The sequence below is a fragment of the Oncorhynchus kisutch genome, linkage group LG11 (genome assembly GCF_002021735.2).
Source record: "Oncorhynchus kisutch isolate 150728-3 linkage group LG11, Okis_V2, whole genome shotgun sequence".
Lineage (NCBI taxonomy): Eukaryota > Metazoa > Chordata > Actinopteri > Salmoniformes > Salmonidae > Oncorhynchus > Oncorhynchus kisutch.
In genome coordinates, this window is record NC_034184.2 from 89,618,613 (window position 1) to 89,640,493 (window position 21,881).

At 45.5% G+C, this 21,881-nt stretch overlaps 1 protein-coding gene across 2 annotated transcripts in view; it reads left to right on the top strand.

Annotated features, from left to right (window-relative positions):
- Positions 1-21,493, top strand: part of LOC109883664 (tetratricopeptide repeat protein 21B) — a 61,679-nt gene extending 40,186 nt beyond the window's left edge. The window contains exons 18-29 of one of the 2 annotated variants that reach the window (XM_031836455.1): positions 438-680; positions 1,836-2,024; positions 5,015-5,125; positions 8,301-8,382; positions 9,875-10,025; positions 11,303-11,464; positions 17,978-18,191; positions 18,542-18,637; positions 19,097-19,225; positions 20,027-20,147; positions 20,980-21,047; positions 21,245-21,493. In XM_031836455.1, coding sequence (XP_031692315.1) covers positions 438-680; positions 1,836-2,024; positions 5,015-5,125; positions 8,301-8,382; positions 9,875-10,025; positions 11,303-11,464; positions 17,978-18,191; positions 18,542-18,637; positions 19,097-19,225; positions 20,027-20,147; positions 20,980-21,047; positions 21,245-21,322 — 1,644 coding nt within the window. In that variant the 3' untranslated portion in view covers positions 21,323-21,493. The remainder of the gene's footprint in view (positions 1-437; positions 681-1,835; positions 2,025-5,014; positions 5,126-8,300; positions 8,383-9,874; positions 10,026-11,302; positions 11,465-17,977; positions 18,192-18,541; positions 18,638-19,096; positions 19,226-20,026; positions 20,148-20,979; positions 21,048-21,244) is intronic. The other variant, XM_031836456.1, reaches the window with a different exon arrangement.
- The last annotated feature ends 388 nt before the right edge of the window (positions 21,494-21,881 follow it).

Below are 21,881 nucleotides of genomic sequence, written 5' to 3' on the forward strand. Positions count from 1 at the left end.
CTTGGCCACGCAGTCGTGGGTGAACAGGGAGTACAGGACAGAGCACGCACCCCTGAGGGACCCCTGTGTTGAGGATCAGCGTGGCAGATGTGTTGTTGCCTACCCTTACCACCTGGGGACATCCCGTCAGGAAGTCCAGGATCCAGTTGCAGAGGGAGGTGTTTATCTAACCCAATTGGTCTTGCAGGCTGTCCGTCACTATGAGAGTATTTATATCTAACCCAATTGGTCTTGCAGGCTGTCCGTCACTATGAGAGTATTTATATCTAACCCAATTGGTCTTGCAGACTGTCCGTCACTATGAGAGTATTTATATCTAACCCAATTGGTCTTGCAGACTGTCAGTCACTATGAGAGTATTTATATCTAACCCAATTGGTCTTGCAGGCTGTCTGTCACTATGAGAGTATTTATATCTAACCCAATTGGTCTTGCAGGCTGTCCGTCACTATGAGAGCGCAGTGAAGCTGGGCGGTCATGACTCTCTGGTGGTGGACCTGGTAGAGCTGCTACTGAAGCTGCGTCACTATGGCAAGGCCCAGAGGACTCTGATGACCGCTCTGCACTGTGATGATGGTACACTGACCGTCTCCAGCCTGAGGAGCAACGTACAGTACTTTCTGCTGCTAGCCAGAGCACACTATGCTGACCAGGGATCAGTCCAGGACACACTAGAGAAGGTAAGGCTTAGAGTTACTCTGGAGAAGGTTAGCTTTAGGGTTACTATGGAGAAGGTCAGGGTTAGAGTTAGGGTTAATCTGGAGAAGGCCCAGGTTAGGGTTACTCTGGAGAATGTCAGGGTTAGAGTTAGGGTTACTATGGTGAATGTCAGGGTTAGAGTTACTACGGAGAAGGTCAGGGTTAGAGTTAGGGTTACTCTGGAGAAGGCCCAGGTTAGGGTTACTCTGGAGAAGTTCTGGGTTAGAGTTGGGGTTAATCTGGAGAAGGCCCAGGTTAGGGTTACTATGGAGAAGGTCAGGGTTAGAGTTAGGGTTACACTGGAGAAGGCCCAGGTTAGGGTTACTCTGGAGAAGGTCAGGGTTAGAGTTAGGGTTAATCTGGAGAAGGTCAGGGTTAGGGTTACTATGAAGAAAGTTAGTGTTAAGGTTACTCTGGAGAAGGTTAGCGTTAGGGTTACTCTGGAGAAGGTTAGGGTTAGGGTTACTATGGAGAAGGTTAGAGTTAGGGTTACTATGGAGAAGGTTAGGGTTACTCTGGAGAAGGTTAGCGTTAGGGTTACTCTGGAGAAGGTTAGGGTTACTATGGAGAAGGTTAGAGTTAGGGTTACTATGGAGAAGGTTAGGGTTACTCTGGAGAAGGTCAGCGTTAGGGTTACTCTGGAGAGGGTTAGGGTTACTATGGAGAAGGTTAGGGTTAGGGTTACTATGGAGAAGGTTAGTGTTAGGGTTACGATGGAGAAGGTTAGCGTTAGGGTTACTCTGGAGAAGGTTAGGGTTACTATGGAGAAGGTTAGCATTAGGGTTACTCTGGAGAAGGTTAGGGTTACTATGGAGAAGGTTAGAGTTAGGGTTACTCTGGAGAAGGTTAGAGTTAGGGTTACTCTGGAGAAGGTTAGAGTTAGGGTTACTCTGGAGAAGGTTAGGGTTAGGGTTACTATGGAGAAGGTTAGCGTTAGGGTTATCTGGAGAAGGTTGGACTCACTACGCTGATCAGTCCAGGACCTCTTGGAGAAGGTCTTAGAACAATGACATGTTGATACTGACAACATTAACACAAGTGGAAAATGACTGTAACAGACAGTACAGTAACTAGTATCGTGTGAGGAGCACTTCCTTTACAAATGGGCTGTGTTCCACGGTGTTTGTCTCTCCCAGGCCCACAGTGTCCAGGTGAGTGTCCTGAAGCGGTGTCAGACAGAGCGCCCAGAGCTGCTGGAGCAGGAGAGAACCGTGCTGTGTTCCATCTGTTGTCAGCTGGCCAGACACTACCGTAGCAGGACCGCTGTAGACAGGACCAAGTATTACTACAACCAGGCTATAGTAGCCATCGGGAGAACAGACAAGGTTAATATTACTACAACCAGGCTATAGTAGCCATCGGGAGAACAGACAAGGTTAATATTACTACAACCAGGCTATAGTAGCCATCAGGAGAACAGACAACAAGGTTAGTATTACTACAACCAGGCTATAGTAGCCATCGGGAGAACAGACAAGGTTAGTATTACTACAACCAGGCTATAGTAGCCATCAGGAAAACAGACAACAAGGTTTGTATTACTACAACCAGGCTATAGTAGCCATCAGGAGAACAGACAACAAGGTTTGTATTACTACAACCAGGCTATAGTAGCCATCAGGAGAACAGACAACAAGGTTATTATTACTACAACCAGGCTATAGTAGCCATCAGGAGAACAGACAACAAGGTTATTATTACTACAACCAGGCTATAGTAGCCATCAGGAGAACAGACAACAAGGTTAGTATTACTACAACCAGGCTATAGTAGCCATCAGGAGAACAGACAACAAGGTTATTATTACTACAACCAGGCTATAGTAGCCATCAGGAGAACAGACAACAAGGTTTGTATTACTACAACCAGGCTATAGTAGCCATCAGGAGAACAGACAACAAGGTTATTATTACTATAACCAGGCTATAGTAGCCATCAGGAGAACAGACAAGATTAATATTACTACAACCAGGCTATAGTAGCCATCAGTTGAACAGACAAGGTTAATATTACTACAACCAGGCTATAGTAGCCATCAGGAGAACAGACAACAAGGTTAGTATTACTACAACCAGGCTATAGTAGCCATCAGGAGAACAGACAAGGTTAGTATTACTACAACCAGGCTATAGTAGCCATCAGGAGAACAGACAACAAGGTTAGTATTACTACAACCAGGCTATAGTAGCCATCAGGACAACAGACAAGGTTAGAATTACTACAACCAGGCTATAGTAGCCATCAGGAGAATAGACAACAAGGTTAGTATTACTACAACCAGGCTATAGTAGCCATCAGGAGAACAGACAGGAGGTGAGGAGTGTGGGCAGTTTGTCTTGTTGTTTTCTCTGTGACTAGAGAACTGATCTAGCATGTGTGTGTGTGTATATATACAGTTGAAGTCTGAAGTTTACATACACCTTAGCCAAATAAATTTAAACTCAGTTTTTCACAATTCCTGACATTTAATCCTAGTAAATATTCCCTGTTTTAGGTCAGTTAGGATCACCACTTTATTTTAAGAATGTGAAATGTCAGAATAATAGTAGAGAGAATGATTTATTTCAGCTTTTAATTATTTCATTACATTCCCAGTGGGTCAGAAGTTTACAAACACTGAATTAGTATTTGGTGGCATTGCCTTTAAATTGTTTAACTTGGGTCAAACGTTTCGGGTAGCCTTCCACAAGCTTCCCACAATAAGTTGTGTGAATTTTGGCCCATTCCTCCTGACAGAGCTGGTGTGACTGAGTCAGGTTTGTAGGCCTCCTTGCTCGCACGCGCTTTTTCAGTTCTGCCCACAAATTGTCTATAGGAATGAGGTCAGGGCTTTGTGATGGCCACTCCAATACCTTAACTTTGTTGTCCTTAAGCCATTTTGACACAACTTTGGAAGTATGCTTGGGGTCATTGTCCATTTGGAAGACCCATTTGCAACCAAGCTTTAACTTCCTGATTGATGTCTTGAGATGTTGCTTCAATATATCCACATAATTTTCCAGCCTCATGAAGCCATCTATTTTGTGATGTGCACCCGTCCCTCCTGCAGCAAAGCACCCCCACAACATGATGCTGCCACCCCCACAACATGATGCTGCCACCCCCACAACATGATCCTGCACCCCCACAACATGATGCTGCCACCCCCACAACATGATGCTGCTCCCCCTTTTTCCTCCAAACATAATGATGGTCATTACGGCCAAACAGTTCTATTTTTGTTTGATCAGACCAGAGGACATTTCTCCAAAAAGCATGATCTTTGTCCCCATGTGCAGTTGCAAACCGTAGTCTGGCTTTTTTATGGCAATTTTGGAGCAGTGGTTTCTTACTTGCGGAGCAGCTTTTCAGGTTATGTAGATATAGGACTCATTTTACTGTGGATATAGATACTTTTGTACCTGTTTCCTCCAACATCTTCACAAGGTCCTTTGCTGTTGTTCTGGGATTGATTTGCACTTTTTGCACCAAAGTACGTTCATCTCTAGGAGACAGAATGCATCTCCTTCCTGATCGGTATAACGGCTGCGTGGTCCCATGGTGTTTATACTTGCGTACTATTGTTTGTACAGATGAACGTGGTTCCTTCAGGCATTTGGCAATTGCTCCCAAGGATGAACCAGACTTTTTTTAGGTCTTGGCTGATTTCTTTTGAATCTCCCATGATGTCAAGCAAAGAGGCACTGAGTTTGAAGGTAGGCCTTGAAATACATCCACAGGTACACCTCCAATTGACTCAAATGACATCAATTAGCCTATCAGAAGCTTTTAAATCCATGACATCATTTTCTGGAATTTAAAGTTTAAAGGCACAGTCAACTTAGTGTATGTAAACCTCTGACCCACTGGAATTGTGATACAGTGAATTATAAGTGAAATAATCTGTCTGTAAACAATTGTTGGAAAAATGACTTGTGTCTTGCACAAAGGAGATGTCCTAACCGACTTGCCAAAACTATAGTTTGTTAACAAGAAAGTTGTGGAGTGGTTGAAAAATGAGTTTTAATGACTCCAACCTAAGTGGATGTAAACTTCCGACTTCAACTGTATCTATATTCTGGAGATCTGATCTATATCTTCAACTGTATCTATATTCTGTAGATCTGATCTATATCTTCAACTGTTTCTATATTCTGTAGATCTGATCTATATCTTCAACTGTATCTATATTCTGGAGATCTGATCTATATCTTCAACTGTTTCTATATTCTGTAGATCTGATCTATATCTTCAACTGTATCTATATTCTGGAGATCTGATCTATATCTTCAACTGTATCTATATTCTGTAGATCTGATCTATGCTCCCCTCTCAGATCCGTCTGGAGTTAGCCCAGTTTTACCTGGAGAATGGGAAGACGGACGAAGCCCTGATGCAGGTTGAAGAGGTGCTGGCGAAGGATGCCCTCCACCCTGACGCCACAATGGTACAATCCTCTCGCCTCTATATACACTATATATGCAAAAGTATGCGGACACCCCGTTCAAATTAGTGGATTCAGATATTTCAGCCACACCCGTTGCTGACAGGTGTATACAATTGAGCACACAGCCATGCAATCTCCATAGACAAACATTGGCAGTAGAATGGCCTTACTGAAGAGCTCAGTGACTTCAAACGTGGCACCGTCATGGGATGCCACCTTTCCAATAAGTCAGTTCGTCAAATTTCTGCCCTGCTATAGATGCCCCGGTCAACTGTAAGTGCTGTTATTGTGAAGTGGAAACGTCTAGGAGCAACAACGGCTCAGCCGCGAAGTGGTAGGCCACACCAGCTCACAGAATGGAACCGCCGAGTGCTGTAGCGCGTTATCATTGTCGTTCTTCGGTTGCAACACTCACTGCAGAGTTTACAAACTGCCTCTGGAAGCAAATCAGCACAATAACTGTTCATTGGGAGCTTCATGAAATGGGTTTCCATGGCCGAGCAGCCTAAGATCTCCATGCACAATGCCAAGCGTCAGCTGGAGTGGTGTAAAGTTTGCCTCCATTGTACTCTGGAGCAGTGGAAACTCATTTCAACGTACGAATCTGGGTTGGCGGATGCCAGGAGAACGCTATCTGCCCAAATGCAGAGTGCCAACTGTAAAGTTTGGTAGAGGAGGAATAATGGTCTGGGTCTGTTTTTCATGGTTCAGGCCCCTTAGTTCCAGGGAAGGGACATCCTAAAGCTACAGCACACAATGACGTTCTAGACGATTCTGTGCTTCCAACTTTGTGGCAACAGTTTGGAATTTGTGGAAAAATACTTCAACATAGAAATGCTACCAAAAACAATTTACTCAAACTTGTTACAAAATACGGAGTCACCAAATGATATTCTGAAAGAGGAAGCAAAGTACTTTAAGTGTTTTTGTTTGTCTCCTCCATTACCTCTATCCAAGGTAATATTGACATCTGTACAGAAAGACTCCGGTGAATTACAGAGGAGGAACTTCTAGATACAATTAAAACATTTAAGGCTGGGAAAACTCCAGGGATGGATGGTATACCAGTGGAGGTCTAACAGTGGAGATCTACCAGTGGAGATATACCAGTGGAGATCTACCAGTGGAGGTATACCAGTGGAGGTATACCAGTGGAGATCTACCAGTGGAGGTATACCAGTGTAGGTCTATCAGTGGAGGTATACCAGTGGAGGTCTAACAGTGGAGATCTACCAGTGGAGGTCTAACAGTGGAGATCTACCAGTGGAGATATACCAGTGGAGATCTACCAGTGGAGGTATACCAGTGGAGATCTACCAGTGGAGGTCTACCAGTGGAGGTCTACCAGTGGAGAACTACCAGTGGAGGTATACCAGTGGAGAACTACCAGTGGAGGTATACCAGTGGAGGTCTATCAGTGGAGGTATACCAGTGGAGATCTACCAGTGGAGGTCTAACAGTGGAGATCTACCAGTGGAGATATACCAGTGGAGATCTACCAGTGGAGGTATACTAGTGGAGGTCTAACAGTGGAGATCTACCAGTGGAGGTCTAACAGTGGAGATCTACCAGTGGAGATATACCAGTGGAGATCTACCAGTGGAGGTATACCAGTGGAGGTCTAACAGTGGAGATCTACCAGTGGAGGTCTAACAGTGGAGATCTACCAGTGGAGATATACCAGTGGAGATCTACCAGTGGAGGTATACCAGTGGAGGTATACCAGTGGAGAACTACCAGTGGAGGTATACCAGTGGAGGTATACCAGTGGAGAACTACCAGTGGAGGTATACCAGTGTAGGTCTATCAGTGGAGGTATACCAGTGGAGGTCTAACAGTGGAGATCTACCAGTGGAGGTCTACCAGTGGAGGTATACCAGTGGAGGTATACCAGTGGAGAACTACCAGTGGAGGTATACCAGTGGAGGTATACCAGTGGAGATATACCAGTGGAGATCTACCAGTGGAGGTATACCAGTGGAGGTCTAACAGTGGAGATCTACCAGTGGAGGTATACCAGTGGAGGTATACCAGTGGAGAACTACCAGTGGAGGTATACCAGTGTAGGTCTATCAGTGGAGGTATACCAGTGGAGGTCTAACAGTGGAGATCTACCAGTGGAGATATACCAGTGGAGGTATACCAGTGGAGGTATACCAGTGGAGATCTACCAGTGGAGAGCTACCAGTGGAGGTCTACCAGTGGAGATATACCAGTGTAGATATACCAGTGGAGGTCTACCAGTGGAGGTCTACCAGTGGAGATATACCAGTGGAGATATACCAGTGGAGGTCTACCAGTGGAGGTCTACCAGTGGAGGTCTACCAGTGGAGGTATACCAGTTGAGATATACCAGTGGAGATATACCAGTGGAGGTCTACCAGTGGAGATCTACCAGTGGAGATCTACCAGTGGAGGTCTACCAGTGGAGGTCTACCAGTGGAGATCTACCAGTGGAGATCTACCAGTGGAGGTCTACCAGTGGAGGTCTACCAGTGGAGGTCTACCAGTGGAGATCTACCAGTGGAGATCTACCAGTGGAGGTCTACCAGTGGAGATATACCAGTGGAGGTCTACCAGTGGAGATATACCAGTGGAGGTCTACCAGTGGAGGTCTACCAGTGGAGATATACCAGTGGAGGTCTACCAGTGGAGATATACCAGTGGAGGTCTACTGAACTTTTTTTTGACGTACTCAGAAGACGTTATTAGCGTGTTTTATCCACTCTTATATAAACAGTAGATTATCAGACACTCAACAACAAGGCCTGATTGCATTATTACTGAAACAGGATCCAAGTGGGAAATATAAAGATCCAGTCCTCTATATAACACCCCCCTGATGCCACAATGGTTTATAGTCCTCTCTCCTCTATATAACATCCCCCACAGACCATAATGGTTTAGTCCTCTCTCCTCTATATAACACCCCCCTGACGCTGCATTGGTTTAGTCCTCTCTCCTCGATATAACATCCCCCACAGGCCATAATGGTTTAGTCCTCTCTCCTCTATATAACACCCCCCTGACGCTGCAATGGTTTAGTCCTCTCTCCTCTTTTTAATATCCCCCAGAGGCCACAATGGTTTAGTCCTCTCTCCTCTTTGTACATTATACGTGCTAGAGTACACTGGGAAGGTTGACATAAGCATCATGTTCCTGTGTCTGCCTGAAGGTGTACGGAGATATCAAGTTGAAGGAGGAGAAGTTTGATGAGTCTGTGGAGATATTCCTTGGACTGATGGACAGATGCCCAGGTACATGATGCCCAGGAACATGTTATATTTTAAACAGACTACTGTTACTGGGTCTCATGTTTATTTGGACTTTATTTGGATTCTGTCTGTGTATCTTACCCATGTACCCAGGGGTATTAAAATCTGACCCTACGAGGTCCAGATTACAGCTGGTTTTCTGTTCTACCTGATAATTATTTGCACCCACCTGGTATCCCAGGTCTAAATCAGGCCCTGATTAGAGAGGAATCACCCACCTGGTGTCCCAGGTCTAAATCAGGCCCTGATTAGAGAGGAATCACCCACCTGGTGTCCCAGGTCTAAATCAGGCCCTGATTAGAGAGGAATCACCCACCTGGTGTCCCAGGTCTAAATCAGGCCCTGATTAGAGAGGAATCACCCACCTGGTGTCCCAGGTCTAAATCAGTCCTTGATTAGAGAGAAATCACCCACCTGGTGTCCCAGGTCTAAATCAGTCCCTGATGAGAGGGGAATCACGCACCTGGTGGCCTAGGTCTAAATCAGGCCCTGATTAGAGAGGAATCACCCACCTGGTGTCCCAGGTCTAAATCAGGCCCTGATTCGAGGGGAATAACCCACCTGGTGTCCCAGATCTAAATCAGTCCCTGATGAGAGGGGAATCACACACCTGGTGGCCCAGGTCTAAATCAGGCCCTGATGAGAGAGGAATCACCCACCTGGTGTCCCAGGTCTAAATCAGTCCCTGATTAGAGAGGAATCACCCACCTGGTGTCCCAGGTCTAAATCAGTCCCTGATTAGAGAGGAATAACCCACCTGGTGTCCCAGGTCTAAATCAGTCCCTGATGAGAGGGGAATCATGCACCTGGTGGCCCAGGTCTAAATCAGTCCCTGATTAGAGAGGAATCACCTACCTGGTGTCCCAGGTCTAAATCAGGCCCTGATTCGAGAGGAATAACCCACCTGGTGTCCCAGGCCTAAATCAGTCCCTGATTAGAGAGGAATCACCCACCTGGTGTCCCAGGTCTAAATCAGTCCCTGATTAGAGAGGAATAACCCACCTGGTGTCCCAGGTCTAAATCAGGCCCCGATTAGAGCGGAATCACCCACCAGGTGTCCCAGGTCTAAATCAGGCCCTGATTAGAGGGGAATCACGCACCTGGTGGCCCAGGTCTAAATCAGGCCCTGATTAGAGAGGAATCACCTACCTGGTGTCCCAGGTCTAAATCAGGCCCTGATTCGAGAGGAATAACCCACCTGGTGTCCCAGGTCTAAATCAGTCCCTGATGAGAGGGGAATCACACACCTGGTGGCCCAGGTCTAAATCAGGCCCTGATGAGAGAGGAATCACCCACCTGGTGTCCCAGGTCTAAATCAGGCCCCGATTAGAGAGGAGTCACCCACCAGGTGTCCCAGGTCTAAATCAGGCCCCTTTGCGTCCTGTTCCAGAGTTGAGGGATCTAGACGTTGAATTCAGTGTATAGCAGCATATATTGTATACTGCTGTGTAATGGTGTTGTTACTGTCCCATAGATAACTACGTGTTCCTGGCCAAGTGCATCCAGGTGCTGAGACGGTCAGCCAGATTGGATGACGCCCTGGCTCTGTTTCAAGCCTGTGAGCACCACAACCACGGAGCTACCACTGAGCCTGGATACAACTACTGTAAAGGACTTTACTACTGGTGAGTGTCTAATACAACTACTGTAAAGACCTTTACAACTGGTGAGTGTCTAATACAACTACTGTAAAGACCTTTACAACTGGTGAGTGTCTAATACAACAACTACTGTAAAGACCTTTACAACTGGTGAGTGTCTAATACAACTACTGTAAAGACCTTTACAACTGGTGAGTGTCTAATACAACTACTGTAAAGACCTTTACAACTGGTGAGTGTCTAATACAACTACTGTAAAGGCCTTTACTACTGGTGAGTGTCTAATACAACTACTGTAAAGACCTTTACAACTGGTGAGTGTCTAATACAACAACTACTGTAAAGACCTTTACTACTGGTGAGTGTCTAATACAACTACTGTAAAGACCTTTACTACTGGTGAGTGTCTATTACAACTACTGTAAAGAGCTTAACTACTGGTGAGTGTCTAATACAACAACTGTAAAGACCTTTACTACTGGTGAGTGTCTAATACAACAACTACTGTAAAGACCTTTACTACTGGTGAGTGTCTAATACAACAACTACTGTAAAGACCTTTACTACTGGTGAGTGTCTAATACAACAACTACTGTAAAGACCTTTACTACTGGTGAGTGTCTAATACAACAACTACTGTAAAGACCTTTACTACTGGTGAGTGTCTAATACAACAACTACTGTAAAGACCTTTACTACTGGTGAGTGTCTAATACAACAACTACTGTAAAGACCTTTACTACTGGTGAGTGTCTAGTCTCTAGCTGTATAGAACTAGCTGTATAGTGAGTGTCTAGTCTCTAGCCTTATAGTAAGTGTAGTCTCTAGCTTTATAAAACTCAAATCAAATCAAATCAAATTTATTTATATAGCCCTTCGTACATCAGCTGATATCTCAAAGTGCTGTACAGAAACCCAGCCTAAAACCCCAAACAGCAAGCAATGCAGGTGGAGAAGCTGTATATTACGTGTCTAGGCTCTAGCTGTATAGAACTAGCTGTATAGTACGTGTCTAGGCTCTAGCTGTATAGAACTAGCTGTATAGTGAGTGTCTAGTCTCTAGCTGTATACAACTAGCTGTATATTACGTGTCTAGTCTCTAGCTCTATAGAACTAGCTGTTTAGTGAGTGTCTAGTCTCTAGGTCTATAGCATGTGTCTAGTCTCTAGCTGTATAGAACTAGCTGTTTAGTGAGTGTCTAGTCTCTAGGTCTATAGCATGTGTCTAGTCTCTAGCTGTATAGAACCACTGGCAGACAATAAGATATGGTTCAAAGATAACTCGAACTCTCCTCCCTCCAGGCATGTGTACAGGGTGAGTGAGGCTCTGTTCCATCTGAACAAGGCCCGGCGGGACAACGAGTGGGGAGATCAGGCTATGGAGCTCATGATCCGCATCTGTCTCAACCCAGACAACGAGGTCATCGGAGGGGAGGTGTTTGAGACACCACAGGAGGAGTGGAGGTACGGCAGGGCTTCTAGGGGTACGGCTAGGCTTCTAGGGGTACGGCTGGGCTTCTAGGGGTACGGCTGGGCTTCTAGGGGTACGGCAGGGGGTACTAGGGGTACGGCCGGGCTTCTAGGGGTACGGCAGGGCTTCTTGGGGTACAACTGGGCTTCTAGGGGTACGGCAGGGCTTCTAGGGGTACGGCTGAGCTTCTAGGGGTACGGCAGGGGGTACTAGGGGTACGGCCGGGCTTCTAGGGTTACGGCAGGGCTTCTTGGGGTACGACTGGGCTTCTAGGGGTACGGCAGGGGGTACGGCTGGGCTTCTAGGGGTACTCCAGGGGGTACTAGGGGTACTCCCTTCTAGGGAGGATCATGATATGCCCGTAGAAAGTATGCACACCCCTTGACTTTTACAGATTCAATTTAAAATGGATTAAATTGAGATTATTTTTTCACTGGCCTACACAAATTACTCCACAATACTAACCTAACTGACAGAGAGAAAAGAAGGAAGCATGTACAGAATAAAAAATATTCCAAAACATGTCTTGTGTTTGCAACAAGGCAGTAAAGTCATACTGAAAGAAATGTGGCAAAGCAATTAACTTTTTCCCCTAAATACAAAGTGTTATGTCTGGAGCAAATCCAACACAACCCATTACTGAGTACTACTCTCCATATTTTCAAGCATAGTGGTGGCTGCATCATGTTATGGGTATGCTTGTAATTGTTAAGAACTGGGGAGTTTTCCAGGGTAAAAAATTAATGGAATTGAGGTAAACCTGGGCAAAATCCTGCTTTCCATCAGACACTGGGAGATGAATTCACCTTTCAGCAGGGCAATAACCTTAAACACAAGGCCAAATCTAAACTGGAGTTGTTTACCAAGATGACAGTGAATGTTCCTGAGTGGCCGAGTTACAGTTTGGACTTAAATCTACTTGAAAATCTATGGCAAGACCTTAAAATGGCTGTCTATCAATAATCAACACATTTGACAGATCTTGAATAATTTTGACAACAATAATGGGGAAAATGTTGCACAATCCAGGTGTGCAAAGCTCTTAGAGACTTACCCAGAAAGACTCACAACTCTAATCACTGCCAAAGATGATTCTAACATGTATTGATTCAGGGGTATAAGTACTTATGGTAAATTAGACATTTCTGTATTTCATTTTCAATCAATTTTCAAACATTTTTAAAAACATGAATGGCCAAGAAAAACTTCTAAAAACATGTTTTCACTTTCTCAATATAAGCTATCGTGTGTAGATGGATGAGAAAAAACATATTTCATCAATTTTGAACTCAGGCTGTAACACAACAACATGTAGTCAAGGAGTATTTCTGAAGGCACCACACACGAATGTATACCGCCATAAGCAAACAGGAAAATGCTCACCTAGTGGCTGGGGACTTTAATGGGGGGGAACTTTCTTCCGTTTGACCTCATTTCTACCAGCATGTTAAATGTGCAACCAGAGTAGAAAAACTCTAGACCACATTTACTCCACACACAGAGATGCGTACAAAGCTCTCCCCCTCCCTCCATTTGGCAAATCTGACCATAATTCTACCCTCCTGATTCCTGCTTACAAGCAAAAAATAAATCTGGAAGCACCAGAGAAAAAAGTAGTCAGATGAAGCAGATGCTAAACTACAGGACTGTTTTTCTAGCACAGACTGGAATATGTTCCAGGATTCTTCCTATGGCATTGAGGAGTACACCACATCAGTCACTGGCTTCACCAATAAGTGCGTCAATGACATCGTCCCCACAGTGACTGTACGTACATACCCCAACCAGAAACCATGGATTACAGGCAACATCCGCACTGAGCTAAAGGGCAGAGCTGCTGCCTTCAAGGAGCAGGACTCTAACCCAGACGCTTTTAAGAAATCCCGCTACACCCTCAGACGAACCATCAAACAGGCAAAGCACCAATACAGGACTAAGATTGAATCGTACTGCATCGGCTCCAACGCTCGTCAGATGTGGCAGGGCCTGCAAACGATTACAGACTACAAAAGGGAAGCACAGCCACGAGCTGCCCAGTGACACAAGCCTACCAGACGAGCTAAATCACTTCTATGCTCGCTTCGAGGCAAGTAACACTGAAACGTGCATGAGAGCATCTGCTATTCTAGACGACTGTGTGATCACACACTCCGCAGCCGACGTGAGTAATACCTTTTAAACAGGTCAACATTCACAAGACCGCAGGGCCAGACGGATCACCAGGACGTGTGCTCCGAGCATTCGCTGACCAACTATTAAGTGTCTTCACTGACAGTTTCAACCTCTCACTGTCTGAGTCTTTAATACCAACATGTTTCAAGCAGACCACCATAGTCCTTGTGCACAAGAACACAAAGGTAACCTGCTTAAATGACTACTGACACGTAGCACGTCCGTAGCCATGAAGTGCTTTGAAAGGCTGGTCATGGCTCACATCAACACCATTATCCCAGAAACCCTAGACCTACTCTAATTTGCATACTGCCCCAACAGATCCACAGATGATGCAATCTCTATTGCTCTCCACACTGCCCTTTCCCACCTGGACAAAAGGAACACCAATATGAGAATGCTATTCATTGACCACAGCTCAGCGTTCAACACCATAGTGCCCTCAAAGCTCATCACTAAGCTAAGAAGGACCCTGGGACTCAACACCTCCCTCTGGATCCTGGACTTCCTGACGGGCCTCCCCCAGGTGATAGTTGACAACACATCCGCCATGCTGATCCTCACCACGGGGACCCCTCAGGGATGCGTGCTCAGTCCCGTCCTGTACTCCCTGTTCACCCACGACTGCACGGCCAGGCACGACTCCAATATAAAGTTTGCAGATGACACAACAGTGGTACGTACGCCTGATCACCAACATCGACGAGACCGCATATAGGAAGGAGGTCAGAGACCTGGCAGTGTGGAGTCCGGACAACCTCTCCCTCAACGTGATGAAGACTCAGGAGATGATTATGGACTACAGGAAAAGGAGGACCGAGCACGCCCCCATTCTCATCGACGGGGCTGCAGTGGAGCAGGTTGAGCACTTCAAGTTCCTTGGTGTCAACATCACCAACAAACTGACATGGTCCAAGCACACCAAGACAGTCATGAAGAGGGCATGACAAAACCTATTCCCCCTCACGAGTCTGAAAAGATTTGTCAGGGGTCCTCAGATCTTCAAAAGGTTCTACAGCTGCACCATCGAGTGATTGCATCACTGCCTGGTATGGCAACTGCTCGGCCAGAGGGTAGTGCTTAAGGCCCAGTACATCACCAATCAAATGGACCCGGACTATTTGCATTGACCCCCCCCCCCCTCCTCTTTTACGCTGCTGCTTTTCTGTTATTATCAATGCGTAAGTCACTTTAATAACTCTACCCACATGTACACATTACCTCAATTACCTCGTCTATCCGGTGCCCCCGCACATAGACTCTGTACCGGTACCCCCCTGTATATAGCCTCCACATTGACTCTGTACCGGTACCCCCTGTATATAGCCTCCACATTCACTCTGCACCGGTACCCCCTGTATATAGCCTCCACATTGACTCTGTACCGGTACCCCCTGTATATAGCCTCCACATTCACTCTGTACCGGTACCCCCTGTATATAACCTCCACATTCACTCTGTACCGGTACCCCCTGTATATAGCCTCCACATTGACTCTGTACCGGTACCCCCTGTATATAGCCTCAACATTGACTCTGTACCGGTACCCCCTGTATATAGCCTCCACATTGACTCTGTACCGGTACCCCCTGTATATAGTCTCCACATTGACTCTGTACCGGTACCCCCTGTATATAGCCTCCACATTCACTCTGTACCGGTACCCCCTGTATATAACCTCCACATTCACTCTGTACCGGTACCCCCTGTATATAGCCTCCACATTGACTCTGTACCGGTACCCCCTGTATATAGCCTCCACATTGACTCTGTACCGGTACCCCCTGTATATAGCCTCCACATTGACTCTGTACCGGTACCCCCTGTATATAGTCTCCACATTGACTCTGTACCGGTACCCCCTGTATATAGCCTCCACATTGACTCTGTACCGGTACCCCCTGTATATAGCCTCCACATTGACTCTGTACCGGTACCCCCTGTATATAGCCTCCACATTGACTCTGTACCGGTACCCCCTGTATATAGCCTCCACATTGACTCTGTACCGGTACCCCCTGTATATAGCCTCCACATTGACTCTGTACCGGTACCCCCTGTATATAGCCTCCACATTGACTCTGTACCGGTACCCCCTGTATATAGCCTCCACATTGACTCTGTACCGGTACCCCCTGTATATAGCCTCCACATTGACTCTGTACCGGTACCCCCTGTATATAGCCTCCACATTGACTCTGTACCGGTACCCCCTGTATATAGCCTCCACATTGACTCTGTACCGGTACCCCCTGTATATAGCCTCCACATTGACTCTGTACCGGTACCCCCTGTATATAGCCTCCACATTGACTCTGTACTGGTACCCCCTGTATATAGCCTCCACATTGACTCTGTACCGGTACCCCCTGTATATAGCCTCCACATTGACTCTGTACCGGCACCCCCTGTATATAGCCTCCACATTGACTCTGTACCGGTACCCCCTGTATATAGCCTCCACATTCACTCTGCACCGGTACCCCCTGTATATAGCCTCCACATTGACTCTGTACCGGTACCCCCTGTATATAGCCTCCACATTCACTCTGTACCGGTACCCCCTGTATATAACCTCCACATTCACTCTGTACCGGTACCCCCTGTATATAGCCTCCACATTGACTCTGTACCGGTACCCCCTGTATATAGCCTCCACATTGACTCTGTACCGGTACCCCCTGTATATAGCCTCCACATTGACTCTGTACCGGTACCCCCTGTATATAGTCTCCACATTGACTCTGTACCGGTACCCCCTGTATATAGCCTCCACATTCACTCTGTACCGGTACCCCCTGTATATAACCTCCACATTCACTCTGTACCGGTACCCCCTGTATATAGCCTCCACATTGACTCTGTACCGGTACCCCCTGTATATAGCCTCCACATTGACTCTGTACCGGTACCCCCTGTATATAGCCTCCACATTGACTCTGTACCGGTACCCCCTGTATATAACCTCCACATTCACTCTGTACCGGTACCCCCTGTATATAGCCTCCACATTGACTCTGTACCGGTACCCCCTGTATATAGCCTCCACATTGACTCTGTACCGGTACCCCCTGTATATAGTCTCCACACTTCTTGGTGACGGGCAGTATTTTCACGTCCGGATGAAATGCAAGCCCAAATTCAACTGCCTGCTTTTCAGCCCCAGAACATAGATATGCATATTATTAGTAGATTTGGATAGAAAACACTCTGAAGTTTCTAAAACTGAATCATGTCTGTGAGAATAACAGAACTTATTTAGAACCCAGAGGACAAACCATTCAGATATATATTTGTTTGAGGTCACTCGTTTTTCATTGGATTTCATTGGGAATCCAGATTTCTAAGGGACCTTCTTGCAGTTCCTATCGCTTCCACTGGATGTCAACAGTCTTTAGAAATTGGTTGATGTTTTTCCTTTGTAATAAAGAAGTACGGCCATCTTGAACAAGGGTCACTTGATGTGTACTGTTAGATAGAGGCGCGTGACCAGAAAGCATGCTACAGTTTGTTTTCCTCCTGTATTGAGCACAGATCATCCGTTCTTCAATTTTAGCGATTATTTACGCAAAAAAATACCTAAAGTTGTATTACAAAAGTAGTTTGAAATGTTTTGTTAAAGTTTACAGGTAACTTTTGAGATATTTTGTAGTCATGTTGAGCAAGTTGGAACCTGTGTTTTTCTGAATCAAACGCAACAAATACATTGACATTTTGGATATATATCGACGGAATTAATCGAACAAAAGGACCATTTGTGATGTTTATGGGACATATTGGAGTGCCAACAAAAGATGCTCGTCAAAGGTAAGGCATGAATTATATTTTTATTTCTGCGTTTTGTGTCGCGCTTCCAGGGTTGAAATATGGTTTCTCTCTTTGTTTACGGAGGTGCTATCCTCAGATAATAGCTTTGTTTGCTTTCGCGGAAAAGCCTTTTTGAAATCTGACATGTTGGCTGGATTCACAAGTGTAGCTTTAATTTGCTATTTTGCATGTGTGATTTAATGAAAGTTGGATTTTTATAGAAATGTATTTGAATTTCCCCTGGCTTTTGCGACGCTAATGTCCCACATATCCCAGAGAGGTTAATGGCTTGTCAGTAAGCATTTCACTGTAATGTCTACACCTGTCGTATTCGGCGCATGTGACAAATAACATTTGAGTTGATGTTGTCTCCTCCAATGTGGACAGTCTGGGACAGAGGACATTAGGATTGTATACATCCTATACCATGTTGCCTAGTTTGATTGTTCCTGATTGAGATACTTCAGCTATTTATAATAATACATGATATAAAATGTTTACGTCTGTTCTCCTCTCTGATTGGTCAGTATGAGCCAGCTGGGCGGGGCTGAGCACAGGGAGCAGGTGGGCGTGGCCACGGCTCAGAACCTGGTGAAGGAGTTCCGCCCACGTCATGGGTTATCAGGAGGTCAGCGGTCAGACAGAATCACCTTGCTGGTCAACCTCTGCCTCATGGCCACCAGAGACCCCAAACACATCCAGAGAGCCCTGCAGGCCTTCACTGAGCTGGCCTCTACTCAGGTAGGACCTCCTTCACTGAGCTGGCCTTTACTCAGGTAGGACCCCCTTCACTGAGATGGTCTCTACTCAGGTAGGACCCCCTTCACTGAGCTGGACTCTACTCAGGTAGGACCCCCTTCACTGAGCTGGTTTCTACTCAGGTAGGACGCCCTTCACTGAGCTGGCCTCTACTCGGTTAGGACCCCCTTCACGGAGCTGGCCTCTACTCAGGTAGGACCCCCTTCACTGAGCTGGCCTCTACTCAGGTAGGGTTTCCTCTTTCTCCTCCCCCTCCTTCATCTCCTCCTCCTGTACCTTCACCACCTCCTGTACCTTCACCACCTCCTTCTCCTGTACCTTCTTCTCCTCAGGTGAACAATGTTCCCTACTTGCTGGCGATGGGCCAGGCCTTCATGCTACTAAAACAAACTCCTCGGGCCAGGAACCAGCTCAAGAGGCTCACCAAGGTAGACTTTTTTTACTAGGACTCTTGTAGATTTACATGTTGGTCCTGTAGCTTAGCAGACACTCAGAGATAGTCAGAGGAGAGGGCCTAGAACAGAGCCCCTGTAGGACTCCAGAGGACCTAGAACAGAGCCCCTGGAGGACTCCAGAGGACCTAGAACCGAGCCCTGGAGGACTCCAGAGGGCCGAAAACCGAGCCCTGGAGGACTCCAGAGGACCTAGAACAGAGCCCCTGTAGGACTCCAGAGGGCCTAGAACAGAGCCCTGGAGGACTCCAGAGGGCCTAGAACAGAGCCCTGGAGGACTCCAGAGGGCCTAGAACAGAGCCCTGGAGGACTCCAGAGGGCCTAGAACAGAGCCCTGGAGGACTCCAGAGGGCCTAGAACAGAGCCCTGGAGGACTCCAGAGGGCCTAGAACAGAGCCCTGGAGGACTCCAGTATTATATATGGTTATTGTACAGGTGGAGTGGAGCTGGGAGCTGTCAGAGGACCTGGAGACAGCCTGGTTGCTGCTGGCTGATGTTTACATCAAGTCTGGGAAGTATGATATCGCCTGTGATCTACTGCAACGTTGTATTAAATACAACCAGGTACACACACACACACACACACACACAGCCAGCAGAGTCTGAGGTGTCAGTGTAGGATGAGCTGTATGCTATTAGTGTGTATTAGTGTAAACGGGAGTGTGTATTAGTGTAAACGGGAGTGTGTATTAGTGTAGACAATAGTGTGTATTAGTGTAGACAATAGTGTGTATTAGTGTAGACAGTAGTGTATATTAGTGTAGACAATAGTGTGTATTAGTGTAGACAGTAGTGTGTATTAGTGTAGACAATAGTGTGTATTAGTGTAGACAGTAGTGTGTATTAGTGTAGACAATAGTGTGTATTAGTGTAGACAGTAGTATGTATTAGTGTAGACAATAGTGTGTATTAGTGTAGACAGTAGTGTGTATTAGTGTAGACAGTAGTGTGTATTAGTTTGTATTAGTGTAGACAGTAGTGTGTATTAGTGTAGACAGTAGTGTGTATTTGTGTAGACAGTAGTGTGTATTCATGTAGACAGTAGTGTGTATTAGTGTAGACAGTAGTGTGTATTAGTGTAGACAGTAGTGTGTATTTGTGTGTACAGTAGTGTGTATTAGTGTAGACAGTAGTGTGTATTAGTGTAGACAGTAGTGTGTATTCGTGTGTACAGTAGTGTGTATTAGTGTAGACAGTAGTGTGTATTAGTGTAGACAGTAGTGTGTATTAGTGTAGACAGTAGTGTGTATTCGTGTGTACAGTAGTGTGTATTAGTGTAGACAGTAGTGTGTATTAGTGTAGACAGTAGTGTGTATTAGTGTAGACAGTAGTGTAGTAGTGAGTATGTAATGTATGTGTTTGTAGTCATGCAGCAGAGCGTATGAGTACATGGGCTACATCAGGGAGAAGGAACATTCGTACCATGATGCATCAGTGTTCTACGATCAAGCCTGGCTCTACACTAACAGAGTCAACCCCAGCGTGGGTGAGTATGTGGACACCCTTAAAGCTGCATTTTCTCACTTTTTGGGCGACCCGACCAAATTCACATAGACATTTACGTCATAGATCTGTCATTCACATTGAAAGCCAGTCTAATAATCTGTAGATCTGTTCTATGTGTTATAGATCTGTCATTCTCATTGAAAGCCAGTCTAATAATCTGTAGATCTGTTCTATGTGTTATAGATCTGTCATTCTCATTGAAAGCCATTCTAATAATCTGTAGATCTGTTCTATGTGTTATAGATCTGTCATTCTCATTGAAAGCCATTCTAATTATCTGTAGATCTGTTCTATGTGTTATAGATCTGTCATTCTCATTGAAAGCCATTCTAATTATCTGTAGATCTGTTCTTTGTGTTATAGATCTGTCATTCTCATTGAAAGCCAGTCTAATAATCTGTAGATCTGTTCTATGTGTTATAGATCTGTCATTCTCATTGAAAGCCATTCTAATAATCTGTAGATCTGTTCTTTGTGTTATAGATCTGTCATTCTCATTGAAAGCCATTCTAATAATCTGTAGATATGTTCTATGCGTGCTATTTCTATGCTTCCCATTCTTACTTTTGTTTTTGTACATCGACTTCAAACAGCTGAAAATACATTATTTTTGGTTACGGAAAATATGTTTCACAGCAGTTTAGATGATAATCTGGACTATACTTGCTTGTTTTGTCACAAACTGAAATTAGGTGAACTATTATCATTTTTGCAACCAGGAAATGGAGAAGTGATGTCAGCATAGTGCACCTTTTTAAAGGTTTAAGGTCTGTAATGTTAATGGTTGTGTCCCTTCTGCTTCTTCCGTTCAGGTTTCAGACTGGCCTTCAACTACCTGAAGTTCAAGCAGTACAACGAGACCATAGAGGTTTGTCACAAGGTCTGTACTGTGGATGATATTACTACTGTAGCCTGGTCCCAGATCTGCAAGACAGCACTAACAGATCTGGTACCAGGCTATCACTACTGGAAATATTGGAAAGGACTTGGTGTAGTTTAGTTTAGAGGATGAGGATGATTGATTAAGGATCAGTGTAGTGAGAGAGTGTTTTACCTGACCTGCCTGTTCCCCCTCAGGTCCTCACAGAGCACCCAGACTACCCTCTGATACAGACAGAGATCCTAGAGAGAGCCCGCGCTGCTCTCCGACCCTGAACCTCAGCCTGGGATTAACCCTCCATGTCTCTGACCACTAGTGACCTGAAATGTATCGACATGGCATAATGCCCCCTGCTCCAAGGAACTATGGGGGACTTTTGTCTTTATCAAATCAAGTGCTTTGTTCTAGATATACTGTTCTGCACTTGAGATAAATACCAAGCAGACGGGAAGGCTCCCTGTCTATTCTTCCGGACTTTAGTGAAATTAGCTAGCTATCTGTGGTTTAGTGAAATGTCATCGACGTAGACTGAACCCTCTTTTCTTTGGTGGTGTTGTTTCTGTTAACTTGGTAAAAAAAATACCTGGCATGCAAAGTGCAGAGGATCAGTGCCAGCAGTAGACTGCTCTTTTAACTGTGGCTTTCCAATCAAGATCCAGCCAGCGAGGCACTACCACTACTATGGACCAAGAGTATCAAGTGCAGAGGATCAGTGCCAGCAGTAGACTGCTCTTTTAACTGTGGCTTTCCAATCAAGATCCAGCCAGCGAGGCACTACCACTACTATGGACCAAGAGTATCAGCGTCGTGTTCTAGATATACTGTTCTGACTTG